General features: G+C 36.3%; 1 protein-coding gene across 3 annotated transcripts in view; it reads right to left on the bottom strand.

The window, feature by feature from the left end:
* Nucleotides 1-20,336, bottom strand: part of SPAG16 (sperm associated antigen 16) — a 347,846-nt gene that overhangs the window by 318,533 nt on the left and 8,977 nt on the right. For 2 of the 3 annotated variants that reach the window (XM_056496715.1, XM_056496713.1), the window contains exons 5-9: nt 16,863-17,000; nt 11,894-12,001; nt 10,591-10,708; nt 9,266-9,335; nt 4,961-5,112 (exon numbers count right to left, since the gene is read on the bottom strand). In XM_056496715.1, the coding sequence (XP_056352690.1) occupies nt 4,961-5,112; nt 9,266-9,335; nt 10,591-10,708; nt 11,894-12,001; nt 16,863-17,000 (586 nt within the window). The remainder of the gene's footprint in view (nt 1-4,960; nt 5,113-9,265; nt 9,336-10,590; nt 10,709-11,893; nt 12,002-16,862; nt 17,001-20,336) is intronic. The other variant, XM_056496714.1, reaches the window with a different exon arrangement.

Here is a 20,336-nt window from a genome sequence, read left to right on the forward strand (position 1 = left end):
AGGCTTAACATAAGTTGAAAGCCACATAATATTGTGGAATAGGTGAACACTGTGCTGCAGTGTAAAACAGGAATATTGCCTGGAGCATGTGGTTCCTCTTGCTGATTTCACATGGCATGTGGCTTTAGCTGCAGTTTTGTGTGCAGCCTGATCACAGCTCTTGAGGAGACAAGGGGAGCATCTACACCAGAGCAGTAAGAATGATTTGAAGTCTATGAAACTGTCAAAGAAAGGGTGAAAAGTGAAATTGGGTAGTCTACAGAGAAGAGCCCTAAGGGGAGATAGGATGCATCCTTAAAATAAAAAAGAATTCTGTTTAAGAAACAGAAATAAAACCAAAAGAAAAACCCAAATTACAAAACAACTTGCTAGAACAAGTAGTAATAAGAGTCATTCAGAGTACAGTGGGTGTTAAGCAGCAAAAAATGTATATCCTTAGAATATGAGGTCTCTTTCCTTCTACTTACAGAATTAATGTTCTGTGACTCAAATGTTAAGAGTATGATCCAAGATTAACTGGATGTAATCTAAAATGTGTCCTTTAGATGGTTTTGATGGAATTTAATTAAAAAGAATTACATGTTTTGTTAGGCAAGTCTCTATTTTTTTAAAATACTTTTGCTATGGACTTGAAAGTGCTCAAAAGAAAGCTGCTTTTTTAGGTGAAAATGCTTTTGAGAAGAATTGTCTATTGTATTTTGTAATGTGATAAATAATGTGATGATGGCTTTAGTTTTAGGATTTTGTTTATAGATGTGGGAGAAAATGAGAAAATGCTTCAGAATGTTAGCAGAAATAAAGCTATACAGGAAATACTCATACAGTTGCAAGACCAAATTATAAAGACAACTTATTATAGAATTTTCCATCCACCTTTGCAGCTTTGTTAAATCAAGACATCCAGTGCCTTGCATTTTTAGTAGTAAAACTGATTCTTTAAGCCATTGGTAAAGTTGATAAAACTACCTCACAGAGCATCCAAAGGGTTTTCTTTGTGCTGAAGGACAAGGCTTATTTTGAGTCAAGAATAATAAAGTAACAGGGCCCCAAGATGCAGAACCAATACAGAAAGTTGTTGGAAGTAAGATGCATTTGATCTTAATTCTAATTGTACATAGGATTTGCATATTCTTATATTTCTTTCTGTATTTGAATGTCAATAATGACAGAGTTTAGAATAATAGGCTGTCTTCAGTGAGACTGTGAATCTCACTCTTGCTATAGTCACTTGCAAAAACTGCTGATGATAAAATTACTGGGGTTTGTATGCAAATGCTTTGATCTCCTGAAAGATGGATGTACTAAAACTGTATTTGATGGAAGAAAAAACCCTTGAGTTCTCTTTGCAGAGAAGATGTAACAGATATTAAAAAAATGACAAAGACTTTAAAATGTTTGGTTGCTGTCTTCCTCGGGACAGACAATGGAGAGAGTTAGAAATTTCCTTTATCCCTCAGAATTCCTGCAATGCTTTCCCTCATTCATGCTGGGCTGTAGGACAGGATGTGACTTTTCCTGAGTCAAGAGAGAACTTTGCAGAGGCACCAGAGGCTCCCTACAGAACACCCACAGCAGGAGGTGGGATGGTGCTTGCACAGCTGTTGGTTGTGTCAGCAGCATTGGCCTTTGAGACCATAATTGAGCAATTTCATTAACTCAGGACCAACACTTTGTTTTCCCTTTAATTAAAGTGTCAAGACCTTAACATTTCTCCTGGAAACCATTTGGGAGCTCTGGGGGGAAGAGGAGGAGAATGGTTTAGTTGTGCTTGTTTGTTCACTAACAGATGTTCGGTGCTTACAGCCCCTGAAGGGAATTCTGTACGACATCTCTGACTGTGCAATTCCAATTTGGAATGTTCTCGTTGAAATGCTAAGCTTCTGCCAAAATCTCCACTTCTTTCAAGGAAGGAGAGGCACTAACTAGCAGTAGAATGCATTACACAAGACATAAGTAGTGTTGGGTACCTCAGTTACAATGTTATTGGTGCAAAGCTCATTTCTCTTGAAAAATGTCCATGGTTTTTAAGAAGAGCTTTTTCTTGTGTGAAAGGAAAAAAAAAAAAAAAATCTAAATTTTACAGAAGTCTATCTCCAATTATTATTCCTCTATTTTTTCCCCCAAGGTCTGTTTCATAATGTAAAGTTTATGATGCAGAAGTTGGGAAGAGTTATATAAAAATTTGGAAACTATACTAAGTTTTAATTTTCAGTGATCTGCTTGGTCTTTTTGGATATTGATAAAACACATGAAAGTGTTAGCTGTAATTGATTCACAACTGCAAGTCAAAATGTTCAGAATGGTAATTGTGTTTGAACAGGGTAAATAATAATTCTTAAAAATCACTGCTTTTAAAGGAGTATTCTTGCAGAAGTGTTTGCAGTCTACAATTCAGCAGTTAACCTTATCTTGGGGTTCAGGGATGTGGCTAAAAAAGTAATGGATGTTCTACTGCTTGATATACCTACATAAAAAAAAGTAGATTAAATAGGGCCAAAGTTAATACTAATGGGTTTGTTTGTTTTTTGTTTCTTTGTTTTTCATTTTAAGGTAGTTCAGCTAAAGTTATTAATGGATAAAACTAGATCCCTTTCAAATTAGAGAAATGTGATTAAAATTTGAAGCAAGTGCTCAGACTCCTAAAATCTGGAAGGATAGGCTCAGGTGCTGACTGTGGTATTTATATTTTAAATTAACTATTCTGTAGTAAGTTATGGATTTTGGTGTTTCAATCTTTTTTTCCAATATTTAAACAAAGCCTTTGCATATGTCAACATCACTTTAAGGAAAATGAAATTCAACATTAACATTTCGTTTTCATGGTAACAAATCTGTAACATACCCTAAGAGCTCTGGCACTGCTCACAGTGTTCAGGGTTGTTTGTCTTGTATATTCAAACAGCACTTCTGGGAGTGGAAAGTAAAATCTTAATTGTTTCTGTTTGAATACAATGAAATGAAATAAAAAGCTAAGTCTTTACTCCAAACATTTTATGAATTAATAATCAGAGCATTTCCTCCAGAAAATGAGACACTGTTTCACTGGAGTCACACACCATGAGATAATGTTAATGGGTCACAGGCCTCTTTGTAATTGGATTTCCAGTTCAATCTAGTCCTGACAGGCTTGATCAATATTAAAACTAGTTGTTGTATAATCATGGATTAGTTGATCTTACCTGCTCTTACATGCAGTAGGCAAAGTGCAACCTCTGTCAGCAGGGAGGCTGAGGCAGGGCAGATTTCTGCTGGAACCCAGCCTGGAATGAGGTCTGTACAGGTGAGCTTTTACACCAGAGGAACAGAAATAATTCATGTGATGTTCAGACAATGAAGGCAGCTCATATTTGTTGCCACTACACGAAACCACTTTGTAAAGCACAACTGCTAAACAATTTCATGGACACATTAGGAATTTTTTTAATATTCAAATTTGGTTTTTTCAGAAGTGCAGTTTAATGTCTCACTGTGGAGTTAGGCTGTGATCTCTGAGCTTGGTTTTGGGGGCTAAAAAGCAGAATGAGTCAGGTAGTTTCACAGCTCATTCAGAAGAATGCCTTTTTTCCTGTTTCATTTCCTAAGTCCTCCCTCCTCCCCAGCAGCTCCCCCTCTCTTTCCTACCTCTGCTCTCTCTGTAAATTCTCTAAATCCTTTCAGTTAAGGTACTGAATTACAAGTTTGAACACACAAGTTGGAAAGCCTAGTTACAGAATTATGTTATTCACAACAAAGGCCATACCATGCTGATGTGACAGCAGAACACCAGATACTCAGTGGACAGTTTCAGTTTGAATTTCTTCTGTATGTTTTACACCATAGCTCTGTATTTATTGTTTCCAAGTTTTTACCTTGTGTATATATAGTTCAGAAAATGTGCTATATACTGTGAATTAACCAAAGTAGGTCAGGCAATCAGACATTAAACATTTGAAGCTGTTTCTATTTTTGCAGGTGAGGGGACAGTATGGAGAAATATTTGCTATACATGGTGAGAAACATTTCAGTAAGCAGCAGAAGAGATACACACAGATATAGATTTTTTTTTTTTTGAGGGCTCAGGATCATAAAAAACAATGAAAGCACAACTTAAATGTTTGTCTGTGGAGAGGTTTCACTGCCAAAGTGAAACAGATTAAATGCTCTTGCAAACAGAAACCTACAAAAATTAATTACCATGGACATATTCTTGTGGAGACAGGGAAAGACTGAAATTGCTTCTGACTACCACCATCAACCAAAGCTTTTTTCCTTCTCAAAAACACAGTTTAAACTCTTAACTATAGCTCTCAAACAAAACCAGAGCACTGTAACCGTTTTGGGAGCTTCTGAAATTCCATATATTACAATGTTTACCCAAATTTGGGAAAAAAAAACTTTATTATTAGTCCCAAAATGCAACCTCAATAAATAAAACAATCAGAATTAAGAAAACATTCTTTTCCATAATTTAAAAAAAAAAAATCAATCAAGAATTAATTTTGATTTTGCACAACTTCTAAACTGAAGCACCTCTGGTATACTCAGGTTTAGAAGCTCTGACTATTAAGAAATTACCAGGTTTTTGCCCTTAGTCTCACAGATGTTGTCCCTTTTAGTCCCAGCTAGAACAGTCTGAAATGCTGGAAAAGTTTGCAAGCATTATGGAACACATCAGGGTTTCTCAGGTTACAAAAGAAACACAACAGAGCAAGAAGCAATTACAGCCAGTGCTCCTCCTCTGCAAGGTGATTATTCTGGATTCTCAAAAAGTAAACTGCTAGCTTCAATTAATCAGCATTCCTGTAATTCCCTGAAAATTTATGTGTGATAGAAACTTGTATTAAAAACAAAAAAACTTGTTACCAACCCGTCCTATTTACTTTAACTAAGCAGGACTTCTTTTAATCTCATTGGGCAGGTGCTTTCAGCACAGCTTAGTATAAAGAGGATTGACACTGTACAGCTGGAAAGAACACAGTACCTTTAGATCTCTCCTGCCCATCTTCTTCTCTGCATCTTCATCTGCATCACAGGAAGAGCTTGCAACAACAAAGAACTTTTGCTGCCTGGCTTTCTGAAGAGCTTTCTGGGTGGGACCTTCAAATCCTTTCTTCCTTGTACAATCATGGCCTACTATGAAATAACAAAAATATCATCAGAATGCTTTGTATTTACTCTTCTGGAAGCTATTTCCTTATTTAATACTAGCCAGACATGGAAAACTCTCAAAGAAACATCACTTTAAATAAAAAGATACTCATGTTACTGTGCCATCCATACAAAGGATCTCTGCTCCACAGATAATATCATCTTACCTAAAGGGTACCATAGACTTGGCCACAAAAATGTTATAATCTTGCAGAGTCAGAGGAAAATGGATTAATCCTTTCAGAGCCACAGGAAACATCAGCTCACTGCATCCTATCCAGTATCCATCACCAATGCAACATTCTGATTTACAGCTCATAATTCCTTTTGTTTCTGACAACCCACCTTTTAAACAAGGAATTAGTGATGAATAGACAACTCAGCTAAGAAATCCTAAGCAGGTAACACAGCTTTAAATCACCAAAGGTTGAAAAGGATAGGATGAAGAGTACAGCACACAGACTACAGTACAAGGCATCTGCCATGAGCTGGCAGAAAGGACACTGCTTTCTCTGACAGACTTTGCATTGGCAGCCCACACAAATCCAAACACAGCCCTTTGGGATCCCTGTATCTTGTTGCAGTGCTCTATTGGATGTACATGGGTCTACATGAAACAATATAACACTGATTTCTAGCAGGATTTGGGTTCATTGAAATCTCTGATTGAAAGAACACATTATACAGCTAAAATCCACTGAAATAAGTGTACCACACATTATGCATTTCTAAATGATTTCTCTTAAGACCTTTACACCAAAATGTAAATCTGATTACTTCAAGCAGGGAAAAAACCCCAAACACTCCCTCCATTCTTGAGGCAAAAACAGCAGATCAAGCAACACAAAACCTTCCTGTATACCCAACCAGAGTACTGGAACTGGTGGGAAAAACTATGCCAGGATTAATAAAACTTTAGTATTTATATATTCTCACTGTTTTAAAAGCTGAAGCCACTGTCACAGATATCCTGAATAATAACTTTCTCTGAGGATCAGTAAACAGCAAAATTGGTTTTATGTCTAACACCTACTCATGTAGTAACTGTTAACCACTAGCATGTTGCTCACAGATTATTTGGTTTGTTGTTTCTTTTGAGATACACATACATATAAAGCAACAGTGTTATGACAGTTCCAGAGCTTTAAAAGTCAGTAACTATGAAAAAAATAAAGAATGAGTTCCAAAGAACTGGTGCACTTAGATGTCAACAGCTTTGGTTTAAAGATTTTCTGATTCCATTGCACATGGAATGGGCATAACCAGGCTCATTTTAAATTTGTTTTTGCATGACCTTCTAACTGCAATTGCATCAGATCAAGGAAAAGAAAAGCACATTTAACAGTCTTAGCAATGAGTTAATTCAACCATGAGTAAAGAAACTCATTGAGTTCAACTTTTGAATATAATTGGGTAATAAATAAGCAGATGTTGTTTTTAGAAAATACAAGAAGAGTACTGAGCAAGGAGCAGTTTTATAACATGTTTAGAACCAGCTGCTATAGCAATGTTCACTTAGGTTTATAAGCAAGCCACAATCAACACTAATAAATACATGCAGGCAAAAGGGATCTTTTTTCAGAGCATAACTTCATAATGTGTTTTGATCCATAAGGAAGGGTGCAAGCACTGTTAATACACACCAACACCCTAAATAAAATATCAGCTCTCTTTCCTTGATAATTAGATTCCTCTATGTATGACCTTCCTACCATATCAGGAAGGACCAGATTTAAAACACAACCAGCTTTTAACACTAATCTCCTTAAAATACATTACTTTTTTAAAAGTAATCTGAACTCAAATTACAATTTTTTTTCAGAGCTGATTTCTGAGTGGGCATCAGAGAGAGAACCAGTCCACAGGATGACATCCTAACAACAAATGCTGACTAGTTCCTCTTGAACTACTATGTCCTTCATATCAATTTGAAACAAGCAAGGCAAGAATTGGGTTTCTTTAGGTGTCTTAAATATTAGTATACATCCTTCTCTTGAAAGATTTCTCTACATGCTGAACAGCAGCCTGACAGTGAGACAGCAAAAAACTGCTAGTAAATAAATTACATGCTCTGTATTGTGGATGCTATCTTCAATTGCTTGAAATGCAGCAGGATGAAAGCTCCTACATCAAACACTGGAGTAATAAGGTCCGGAATAGTTGTCCTAAAATTAACAGTAAGTACTATTAATTTTTTCCTACCTAGCTGCCAGATACAAATTTACAATGCAAACTCACTGTGAATACTAAGAAGTTCCCCTTTGTTCTTTATTGTGCACTACAGACTCAGAGAGAAAAAAAACAGCCCCAAACTAAAACCAAACTCACATTCACTGAATGGTTTGGATTGCAAGGTGCCTTAAAGCTCATCCCATTCCACCCCTCTGCTGTGGGCAGGGACACCTTCCAGCTTCCTCCAAGCCCTGTCCAACTTGGCCTTGGACACTCCAAGGGATGGAGCAACCACAGCTTCTCTGGGCAGCCTGTGCCAGGGCCTCCCCACCCTCACAGGGAAGAATTTCTCCCTAACATCTAATTTAAACCTGTTATCTCTCAGCATGAAGCCATTCCCCCTTGTCCTGTCACTACATGCCCTTGTAAAAAGTTCCTCTCCTGCTTTCTTGGAGTGGATGTGCAGAACCTCACAGTCCAGCAAATCCAAAACTAATTAAAAGCCAGCCTCAGTGCCCTCTAGCCAAGCCAGCATTCCAGGTGTTCCAGGGTCAAGTCAGGCTGTGGGACAAATGCAGCCTCAGGAGCAGTGAAGGGCAATTCCCTGCTGCTGGGCAGAGCCTTGCTCCTTGCTTCAGGCTCTGCACTGCAGTGACAGCACACACCTGCCAGGACAGACAGCTCAGCTTGGCCAAGGATCACTTGCCACTCTGGGTGTGCATTGTCCTCTAACTCAAGCATCCCAATGCACAGAAGTCAGCCCAGAAGACGGAAAAGTGCAGCTGGAAGTATCCATACAGCTCAGATTTCCAAATCCTAACAACCCAGATTTTTCAATTCCAACAGCAATCTGAATTTTGAGAAAAAGTAAGCAAACATTTTTCCAGTATTCATGAGAAATCAATGTTTCTCAGGGTTATATTTATACTCTCTTACAAGAAATCAAGAGAAGAGAATATGATCACTTTCCAAGAGGCAGGAGAAAGTGTTTTAAAGAGACAGTATTACCCACTGAGACATGAGTAGGACCTACAGAGGGCAATAAAAATTATGCAGTATTAAAGGACAAAGCACTGAAACAAAATGAATTGAAATACTGATTAATTTATGATACTCAAGGTATGAAGCAAATTAAGACTTGTGGAAGCATGTGGGTGGCTGATGAGCTTAATTTGTGTTGGAGACTGACAAGGAGATTTTTTTATATAATTATTTATCAAATGGCTCCCTTGCTTGTCACTTCTTGGTATCACAAAGTGCTCTCAAGCTTTCTGGAGAATAAACAAGACTGAACTTATGAAACCTGGTTTCTTTGAAGCTTATCTTACTTATTATCAAATTTAGCTGCAATTGAAAAATAAGTTCAAAATTATTAGTGGCATTGATGGGCTCAGAGAATGTGATAGCATGAGCTTCATTTACTTAGGAAAGCAGAGGTGCTAGGGTTTTCCTGATGGAATTACAAAAAGGAATGTAAAAATTACACAGGGAAGTAGTGTGGTACCATACAGATACAATTCCAGAAGGTACTATATCATCATAGCAATCTTCTGTAAAAATGAGAGTCTAGACTTCATAATACTAGTATTTTCAAAATGTTTCCAGACCATAGTGTATGCTTTCTGAAAGGTGAGCTGAGAAAAAACAAGTGTACACAACACAAAAAAGGGAATATCAGCAGATACAGTAACCAAATCAGTCACAAAATAGATTTCTAGGACAAAGTCCTTCCAAGTTACTCATATAGTCCATATTGCCTTCAGCAGTCTCACTCTCCTTAGTGAATACACTTCAGAATAAAATATTTAAATGATAAAACTGCTGCTTGGACACCAGGTCAGTTGATAAAACACAGTGCAAGTATTTTTTATTTACTGTTACACCATATTTTGAGGAGCATCAGACCAACAAAATAAATAAAAAAAAATACATAACCATTCTGAGCCTGGTGATGAGAATATCTTACCTTTTGTCTCAGGGATCTGCTTAGTATATCCAGACTCTAAACTTTCTAATGCAGCCTGCAGACCTGTAACCTAATTTTAAAAAGAGGAAAGAACAAGAAGAAGCAGTATGAAAACATTGCTTTTGAAGTGTCTGTTCACAAAACACAGCATTCATGTTGGTATACTTTATTAATTCCATCTATAATTTTTTACTCTTGATTATTGTCTCTAAGTTATGAACATAACTTCTAATTCAAGATTTGGAAAGACCCAGAGCAACAATGCAATAAAGCAGAAGCCACCCAGAATCTCTCAAAACACTTTTACAACTCTATTAAAACAATGCAGACATACAAAATACCAGAGTTCTGGCTACACCAGTGACTTGCAGCAACTGCTGTCACTGCACTGATCTCAAATTTAATGGCACAATATGACTTACAGCTTCATCACAACAAAATGTCACAAAATATGGTTATGCAATACAAAAAAATTCATTGCTCTGGAATCAATACAGTTCATAACTGCAGAGATCCTACATATAGCAGAACTCTATATGGGCATAAACTTCCTTTTTCTATAGGGCAATTTCTTTTCCTTATTGAAATCTCAAATATGTAATCTTCACTGTTTTATAAGTAAGCCCTGAGTTGACCAGAGAAAAACTGGAGGCAGAGGAAAGGAGGAAATGAGAGATGAAGACCATCAGAAGAAGGTGTGAACATGGTAAGTTCCTTTCATTTTACCAGCATATAATTGATGCTACTGCTGAAATGCATTTGGATAGGGGTTTTTTTTCCTACTTCTTTTCTTAAACACATGCTAAGTAATTTTCTGTCTGTCATCCCTCCTACCTGTGCTCATACTACTACCTGTCAAAGGGGCAGAATATCTTGTATTCTGTAATCAGGTAGGATTAGAGAAAAAATAATGTTCAAATATTCCACTCAAGACAGAAAAACTGTCCATAATATCTTAATGTATTTTTTTCTAAACTAGCAGGTCACTACTGGGTATATTCAGGAAAAAATGAAACAATTAACAGCAATAAAGGAAGTTAAAATTAGTTACTTCCAAAGGCATAGATGGAAGCATGGGAATCTGTGTGAATATCACATCTGCTGCACACTGCTGACTCATGTATACAAGTATACACTGGCACCTATTACTCTGTGGCACCATGTTTCACATACCTTCACTGCTAGTATTTCACCAAATCATGAAACTCACAAAATATTCTGCTTCAGAATACTGCATAAGTGAGTTGCTTTACCTGTGTATTTACCAAAGTAAAAAACCAGAAGCTTCCTTACAGCTGTGCAAGTGGTGTCCACCACATTTTTACCTGCCCCATTGCTTTGTCTCTCTCCAAACTGGTTAACATTTTCTGTGTCAGTGAATTCTGGTATTTTTCTGACAGCTGCTTCAGCACTGGTTCATAGGATGCATAATGTGCCTTCAGCCTGTGAGCAAGAGGAAAAATGATTCCTCACAGATGAGGTAAATCAGAGATTTATATCTGCATAACTTTTCCCCTCCCCAAACAGATGAGTGAAATTACTGAAAGGTCAACACAGAGGAGATAGCAAAGCTGTTTAGTATGTAACCAACCAACTGCAATACCACAACAAAGGGAAAAAAAAGAAAGTCAGATGAATGAATAAGAGGATTCACAGCTTGTTCGGTCACATCTTAAAACAATCCATCCAATTCTGTTCTATTGTTAATCCTTCATACACATACTGCACATTAATTTTGGCTAATTTGTTTTCTTAGAGATGGATTGTATTTCACTGGAAGAAAGAGAACTACAGCTGTTATCTGACTACCAAACAAGATCCTCATCTGGACAAAACAGCCATAATATGACCCCAATTTCTTTCTTCACTACACATTACTGTGAATACTTAAGCACTTTAATTCTTCAGACAAACTAAGATTCAGACATGTAATCTCATGAGAAACACATGACACCAACAGCTTCAGAACCACTGCATCCTGTTATATGCTGAGCCAAAGAGGACAAATCAGTGTAAAGTGCTCTCTTGCATTAGCATGTATGAATTCCAAGGGCGGAGCTGCTATTGCATGCACTGACTGATAGCAATACCAACAAAACTCAGGGAATTAACTGGAGCTGCAGATGTAAGCCTCTCCCCAATGTTATTTTAAAACGTGCAAAAAGATTCTAAACTCAGCTCCTATTTAGAAACTGAATCACTATAACTCAGTAGCAATGGACTAGTTTGGGCTTATTTGCAATCAAAGCAACATAGCAAGTTTCTTACTGGAAGCTCAAGTTGACAGAAAATGCTAACTGTGAGAATCAGGAATGCAAAGGTTCTGAACTCGGTGTGAAACCAGTTATCCTTAAAATGGGCAAAGGTTCTAAACAGAAATCACAATCTATTTGTGGCAAAAGATCTGGGTAAAAAAAACCAACTCATTTTTGCTTCCAACTATTAGAAATCCTATGTATTCGTTAATGCATATTGAATCATTAGAAATTCTTTGATTTGTGTGGCACGATGGTCACATGGAGCTGCTGTTTATTAGGACATAATGCAACTAGACTCACTTCAGATTATCAGGCAATATTTTAAAACATCATATTTAATGCTACATGTATAGCAACTAAACTTTTGTACCTTTTCATGTCAGCAATCAGCCTGTTTTTCTCCTGGACCACTCGGTTATGATGCATGCGATGGAAGTCTCGTTCTCGCTGCATTTTCTGGAGAGCCTCTTCTGTTTTACTGTGTGTAAAAACAGAAAATGCAAGGCAGCAGTGTTAGTCTCCTCCTGTGAAATGCATCAAGGTATGCTGAATACATATGGAATTAATTTTCAGATCTGCACATGTCTACTGTATCTTATCTGGAAGTTCTTGGTAGCACAACGTGTGCTGGAGAATCTTTTGAGGACTTTTTGAGGACTTTTGAGGTCTTTTTGCTGCCAGCTGAGGTTCAAAACCATGGGTACTCTTCTGTTTCCCTCAGATCCTTCAGACAGAATCCATAAGGATTCTGGCATTATAAATCATCAGAGTTGAGGTCAACTTTACATTAAGTACAAGGAGTCTCATGGAGGTACAAAAATCAATCTTCCTATTTCAAATTCTATGTAAAACTGTATTGATAATACTGATATTATACTGAAAATACTGATATTTATATCACATCTGTACTGTTGCCTTGCAAATCAATTTGGAGAGCCTTCTGGAAAAAGATCAGCCAAAAACATTTTAGAATCTCTTCAATCATGTCCTCAGGTGTTCCCTGGATGTGAGAGCAGGCAGCAAAAGGACTCCATTTCAAAATTAGTTGTAAACCCTGTTATTCTCTGAGCACATTCTACACACAGCCATGGGACACCCTGAGATGCTCTGTTCTATAAGCCTAAAGAAAAAAATAGTCTGTACATATTCAGTACATTTTCCCCTTGCCTTTACTGATATGGGTTTGGCAGGAAAGATTAGCAGATGAATTGTTTAATTGCAGAGGAAGCTTGAAATTAACTTGCACTGAAATTAGATATTTGCTACTTGCAGAAATAAAGCTCATTTCCTCTGCAACAGGAGCTGAAGAATTAGGTAAAACCAAAATGAAAACTGAGTATGCCAAAATAAGAGGTCCAGGAAGAAGATCCATAACTGCCAGTTGCAGGATGCAACAAACCCAAGTCTACATGCCTCGATTCCACTGATTTTAGGTAGGACTCATTCCCCAAGATGCTGCAAGTCATAGCCCTAAAATTTTAATTGAAATAAAGCCAATTTTAGAAAACATACACTTCCAGGCTTTTACTTTCTCTAGTTTACATGGCACTTAGCAGCAAAGATGCTAAATGCACCACGTCATTAAACAGCTGTATTTAAATATGGTGCCTAACACAAAAATTGTGCACCTTTTTTTCCCCATGGTGTAAATGGAAAAATATGTGCAGGAATAGTTAGATTTTGGTATAGAAACAGCAGCTGAACTGAAATTTTTTTTGCTAATGTCACTAATCAAAATAATAAATATAACTTCCAAGATTACTTTCTATTTTGACCATTACTTTGGCTGTAAGCTGGGTGTGCTTCCAAAAAGGAAAGAAAGGTACCTGCAAATGTTTACACTTCCTAACTGATGCTGTGAACTCCATACCTCAGGCAAAAGCTTGGCACAACTTTGATTCCATCTACATGAGAAATTCCTAAACATTTTAAGAAATTTTTAATATCAAAGTTCATAGTCCCCACAACCAACACAATCTTACCCTGACACAACATTTGTCTGACTGCACATGTTTAAATAAATAGGCAACAGAAAGGGTCTGGCCATAGAAAACACAAAAAATATCTGGTATTCAAATGATTTCATCTCATCAGATAGGCAGAGTTAAAATGGCTATGAAATTGTAATCTATTTTCACTTCAGAAAAACATTACCAGAATATTAAGTAACCAGACACCACTGAAGATGATGAATTAGAATTAACTAGTCTTGTTTAACAGTTAACAATTTTCAGTGTTATTTACAATTTTTTCCTTCATGCTGGGATGAAAGCCCATTAGGGAAACATTCAGCAGGTAACAACACCTCTTAGCAATCAGCTGGGGCTCAAATGTAGCCTTCAAGATAAAAAAAAGAAAATTGGTACATTTGAGGCACGCTTTAACTAGTGTCACATGGCAAACCAGTGTAAAATTAGTTTTGCTTTCTGTCACCACACAGTGGCCATTTTTAGAAATCATTTAAATGAAGATCAGTGGTGTATCTAAACCTTAAGATAATAATTATACTTAGTTTTGGAGTAAAAGGATTATGCTGATATTTATTTGTTTTAATGTATGCAGAGACACCAAGATGCCTTCAGACATTGCACAAGCTATAAAAAATACATGCTCACAATACAGAAGAAATGAAGCTAACTGCAATTTTCTCTTTAAATAATGAAACACCATAGTGAAATCTAACCAACAGCCTGCAATCTACTCAATTTGCCCCCCTGCTTGCATGCAATCATGTAAATACTGTATTAAAATACCCAAAATACAATTACAGATAGCTTCTAGACACTAAATGTCTTCCACCAATTGCTAAACAACATTAAAGCAGGAGGTAATTGGTTTATAGGCATTTATCCTGGGCCCCCATCCTGCTTAAGTCCCAAATAACATCTCTTTCCTGCAAGATGGCCTTCAAGAGTACCAAGCTCAGAAATACCAAATGTAATTAAAAGCTTTCCTCAAATACATTTCACAGCACTGTAGCTTTCAATCAATGTTTTCTGAATAATCCACAGAGCAAAATACAGGGCTTTCCTTGCTCACAAAATCCTTGGTTCTAACCAGAAAAATCAGCATTTCTCCCATGCTCTCAGGCATTCTGCTTTCTGAGTCATTCTCTCTGAAAACTCACATTGTCCTCCACATAATTTCAGCTCCTGTTGGAATATTTGCTTTACCACAGAAAAGGCAGTGACTCAAGTTACTGAATGTATGAACAAGAGAAAATGCTGTTAACAGTCACTGCACTAAATGTATTTAGTATACAGTATTATGACCAGGGTTTATAAAAAAAAAAAAAAAAAGAACACTGTAGCCCATGTATGTACAGCAAAAATGTTCAATTTCACACATTTCAGTTATTTCAGAAGCAGCACTGGTTTAATTCATAGATTATTCAAAACTATGTATATGAAATGAATGTCACAAATGCTGAACTTTTAACATTAGTATCAGTGAGATCTTTGAAAGTTACTTGAAATGAAAAGGCTGAAAAGTGAAGTAGTGACAGAGTACTGTTGGCACAGACCAGGTTTTACATCTGGCTATACTGCATTCCAGTAACAGCTGACAGACTATGGAAACAAAGCTCTCCCTGCAATTGGACAAAGGAGGAGTCAGGTTTCAGCAGTGTTTTCATAAGGAATATAAAAAATACTTGCAGTAACAGGAAGCGCCAGTGAACAAGAACCTGTGTCACACAGAACTGCCCTGAATTTGGTGCCCTCTCTGCAACACCAAACCCATTTGTATGCCACCATTGTTGCTGCTTTACGTTCCAAGAAACACCAGAATGTGAAAAAGCAGGGCCCAGTTTCAGTTTGTGGATTGAACTTGAGTGTTGGGATTTTATCTAACAGAGAGCCTGCAGCAACCCAATATACCTGCACTTCTTTCCCTCTCCTGCTTGCATATTATCAGGTCATCTTTCAGCCTTTTAACCAGACAGCTGCTATAAGAACTCTTGTAGCACCCCATGGAGTAAAAAGATATTTTTATGTTAAAAAAACTGGTTCATTCAGACCATGGCGAAATGAGTTTGAGCTTTATATTGTTAAATAATCATGGAGCAATACAACAAACCCAGGAAAACTCTTATGAAGTCATAATCCACTCAGATTATTTTGTTATAGCACATTCTGCTTCATAGAAGGGGTGAAGAGGGGGATGAAGAGAGAAAATAAGTGGGGAAAAAAAGAAAATAATATTCATTGAAATTACTATTATCAAGGATAAATTTCATGAGGGCCACATTTTGTCCTTCCTTCTTTTACTCTGCATTACTGCTTCTTATTCTCCCCCACTCATATGAGACACAATCTTTGAGTACCCATTGTCCAAAGAAGCTGCAGATTAAAAAAGGAAATGTTTTCTCTATGGTCTGTCTCCCAGTGCATCATTATATTTAGACTACACAATATCTAACTTGATTGTTGCCACTGTTTATTAAACTACTTGACTGTGGCCAATTAATTCATTAATTTAAAATGTAATAAATCATTACAATCAAAAAATAATTTAATTACCATTATCAGCAGCAATGATTATTTAACATCTGAGTAGTTTTAGGTTTTTTTTTTTCATAGAAAGGAGCAACCTAAATGAAAATTAGCAACTTGAGCAATCCCAAGGAAAATCAAAGAGATAGAATTAACTTTACATTTCCATGTTTTGAAACCACACACTGGCAAATCTGAAGTGAGTGCATAATTAGGCCTCAGAGTATGTTCTCAATGAACACACACAAGTGCAAACACCATTTTCCACAAAAGGCAGTGCAACACATCTCCCCATTTTATAGGCAAAGTATTTTAACTCTCATGCCTGAAGTCCTGCAGACTTTTAGAATAAACTACTACAATGTACACACGAGTATAATCAATGATGGTAATTTACACTGACACACCATTAGCACTAGGCCCAGAGTGATAGATTTTTGGTAATTAGAAAAATGAAGAATAAATGTATAGTGATTTTTTTTCCTATGTTGAAGGTTTGTGGTAGCTGTAATTTATAGCACTGTAATACAAAATGCACATAACAATTTATTTTTTTCAGTTCTACCTCTTAGGCTCTCACGATTCTCTGTAGTAATTTGTTATGATTACTGGATATTGAAAATTATTTTTGGTCTGGTAAATACAAATAAAAGAAATTAAGATTTACATTTCTAACAGAACTCAGAAAAACTTGAACTTTAATTATAAATGTCACCTCGAAGTAAAAGTTTGTGCAGCCAGCATAACAAACAGGAATTTACCATTTTTCACTAAGTACTTGGGTTTATTTTATCTGGCCATCTACTACCACATATATAAAAGTTTCAATAAAACCAAATAACATACGTGACAGACTGCTTGTAGGTTTCCAGATCTTTCTTCAAGCTCAGATTCTCAGTCTCAAGCTGCTGGTTGCGGGTGTACACGTTTGGAACCAGCCCAGCATCCTCAACTGTGATCACACCTCTCTCAATGAGTTCATACCTGGCAGAAAAGAAATAGGTTCATTTTTTTTATTTTATTCCATGTTTGCATTTCTTCACTTCACTCCACTCATGTTTTCCTTCTCGTGCTACCAGTTACCTAAACTAGAATCACAGCAATATTTACCATCTTCAAGCACTTACCTTCTATGATCATTAGAATCCACAGCAGTGAATTCACTACCCCACCACACTGTTCTGTTCTCCTACTTTTCATTCTAAAATGTGTTTTTGTTCATAATAGTCAAGACACATAACACAGTACTTCACATTAAACAATTATTTTCTTCCTTTCTTTTAAATAGCTTAAATAAAAAGCAGAAACAAATATTCTTGTACAAATATACTCACGGTCATTTTTAGCTCATGAGCTCAAATGCATCAATTTTTTTTTTTTGAGGACTCAAGCTGCAGGAAATAAGAATGAATGAGCCATTTTCAACATGGAATACAGAGCTCACCTAGGGAAATTCCTTCATTCCTTCCTGTTTATTTTCCCTCTCCTTATTTAGTTATATTTACCAATATTTGCCTATTTTACCAGCCCCTGAGAATACTTGATTCTGTGATGTAAAATGCTGAAGATTGCACAGACTGACTTGGATTTTATGAAGTAAAAGTATCTGAAGCAGTCTGGAACACTGGGTAGCACCCCAGGAATTTCTACAGCTTCAGCAAGAACATCTACTCATTCAGTATCCTATTTTAGGATTATCCATCCTTTGGTGATATGTCAATAAAACTAAGAATACAGGACAGACAGAGAGTGAGATCTCAACCATGACATCAGCTCAGCAGAGGTTGCATGGAGTTGTAACTAACTCATTCAGATAAACACCATAACCCCACATGCACCTTCCCTGCTGGAAAGATGTTCTGGGTGGGAACTCACTAGAAGGAGCAAAATGAACATTATTTGCCTTTTCAGGTGAAGAATATATTGAATCTGTGCATTTTTTTGTTTCCAAGTAATAAGGAAGTATGAAAAGAACAGATGTAAATAGAAATAAAAATCATACTGAACACTATCTCCTGCACCTGGATATAAGCAGCAGATCTAAAATCTGGAGACAGTAATCACCAGTCTCATTCATCAATAGTCATGCTGCTAAAACAAAAAGCATTTCTAAAAAAAGAAACCTTTATTTAACAACCTCCAAAAACTATAATGGGAATGTTAGTAACTCTATCCAAATTACTTCCTACAGTGAGCTACATATTTACATTCTGAGGATACTTCTTGGAATGCTCATCCCTCTGAATTAAGCTGTCACATTCACCACCAGTAGATGAAAGGTTTTTGAAAAATTCATCTGAACATGTCCACAGTAAAATTCACTCTATCATCACTTCATTTTCTTAAGTAAATTACTGTAGGAATAGGCTTTAACACTAAGAAAGAAGCCTAGGATTTTTTTTCTTTCCTCCAAACAGTGACTGATGCACAGGTAGAATTCCTATCAGAAATATTTCAAATAAGGGCAGCTCATGGCAGAAATTCACACTCTGGGTACTCCTTCACTTGCTGGAAGTATTTCTTCACTGAATGCCCTAATTACCCTTCATGAAAACCACCAAGCATTTGCACAAGGACTCATCAAACATGGATAATTGATGAACCTCAACTCCAGCAGAGCTAAAATTTCTGAAAGACAATTTTCATGAAACACAATTAATACCAATAAATTCACTACACCATTGTCTCAGAACAGTACTGAAAGTGATTTTTTTTGTGCATGTAGCAGAAATGGAAAACCACACAACAAATAGCACTGAGAAATCTCATTATCTTTCATCAGCCTGGTCCTGTAAATCTCACAGACCTCCCTCCTCCATACCAGCCAAAGAGCTGCTCTTCTCACTTCTGTCATTGCACATGAAAATTAAATTAGTTCCATGCACACACAGGTATTTTATTAAGCTTTTCAGAACTACTGAGCTATAATTCTTAAATCACTATTAAAAATCAACCAAGAATCTGGAAACCTAAGGAACAGATGGTTAACTATGATTTTGTCATCAAAGCTCAGTGCAGACTGACTGAAAATAATACATTATTACTATATACTTTACATTATAACTCCTAGAAACTGGATTTCAAAGGAATAAAGTTGCCTAGAGGCTCTGCAATAAACTGATAGCTCAGGATGACCTGGGCTCTTGGAATTAGGAGGGAGAGACTGGCAGATGCAGGAATTCACAGCTGATCAGCCTCTGCACTTTACACTTAAAAACTGTCAATCCAGTATCTTCAACAAACAACAAATGTGCTATCAAGTCTTGTGTAACACATGAATGGAAAGTTTAATGGAAAATTAGATACTCAAAAAAATAATTTAACTGAAAGATTCCTTAAAGCATAATGGGAATAAAAGGTTTATGTGCAAAACAGCCTACATAATTAAAGAAAAAAAAAATCATTACAACTGTTTATAAAATTATTCATTACTTCATTGAAAAATAAGAGTCTTGGCATAAAATAAACCATAATCAAATCACTGTATTTTATACAGCTGGATAGAGAAACAGTGTTTTCCCAAACTCCAAAATAAACACAGACAATTTGGTCCAATTTTGGTGACCTTTAGATCTCAGGCAGACAATAATTTCAAAGCCAGCCTTCTGATAAATTTTCTCTACGTTAATTAATTTCTCATTTTAAATTCCATTAGTACTTGATCACCACAGCATGAGAGCAAGAGTGTCGTCCCAATACATAATGAGGAACCCAAGTACACTAATCTGCTCTCACATTCATTAATATTGCAAATTATCCATTTCAAACCAACATGAAACGTTTTGAAACAAGGTATTAATGCAGAAAGTCTCTATACAGTAAGATTAGATACTGACATGCTAAGCTCATTTTTAAAGCTACTGAAATTAAAAGTATTACATGCAGAGAAAAAAATATATGTACAGTTAAGAATTTACAAGATAAGGCCTGTTAAATCCTGCACTTTCTGTTAAAAAGCAATTTGAATTTTGCCATTGATATAAATTCAGACCCTAAGTGCTTCAAAGAAAGCTGTAGCTTCATAAAAAGGTCACTATTTGTATCTGTCTAGTATTAATTATCATTTAACACAAAAACTATTAGACTTCAAACTTAGTGCTATTCATATCAGTTCTTTTGTTGAGAAAGAATACAGAAGAATAGTGCTCCTTCTCCAAGGAATCATTTAAGTCCATCGTTATGCTATCAAAAAGCAGATTATTATTAATTTCAAAGGCAATGTCTGATTGATGAGTAAGACCAGAGCCTTGCAAATGACAGCACAGATTTTACACCTGAGAATATTTCTAAGAAAATTTAAAAGCACTGAAGCTTTTAAAA

The sequence above is a fragment of the Oenanthe melanoleuca genome, chromosome 7 (assembly GCF_029582105.1).
Source record: "Oenanthe melanoleuca isolate GR-GAL-2019-014 chromosome 7, OMel1.0, whole genome shotgun sequence".
NCBI classification, from domain to species: Eukaryota; Metazoa; Chordata; class Aves; order Passeriformes; family Muscicapidae; genus Oenanthe; species Oenanthe melanoleuca.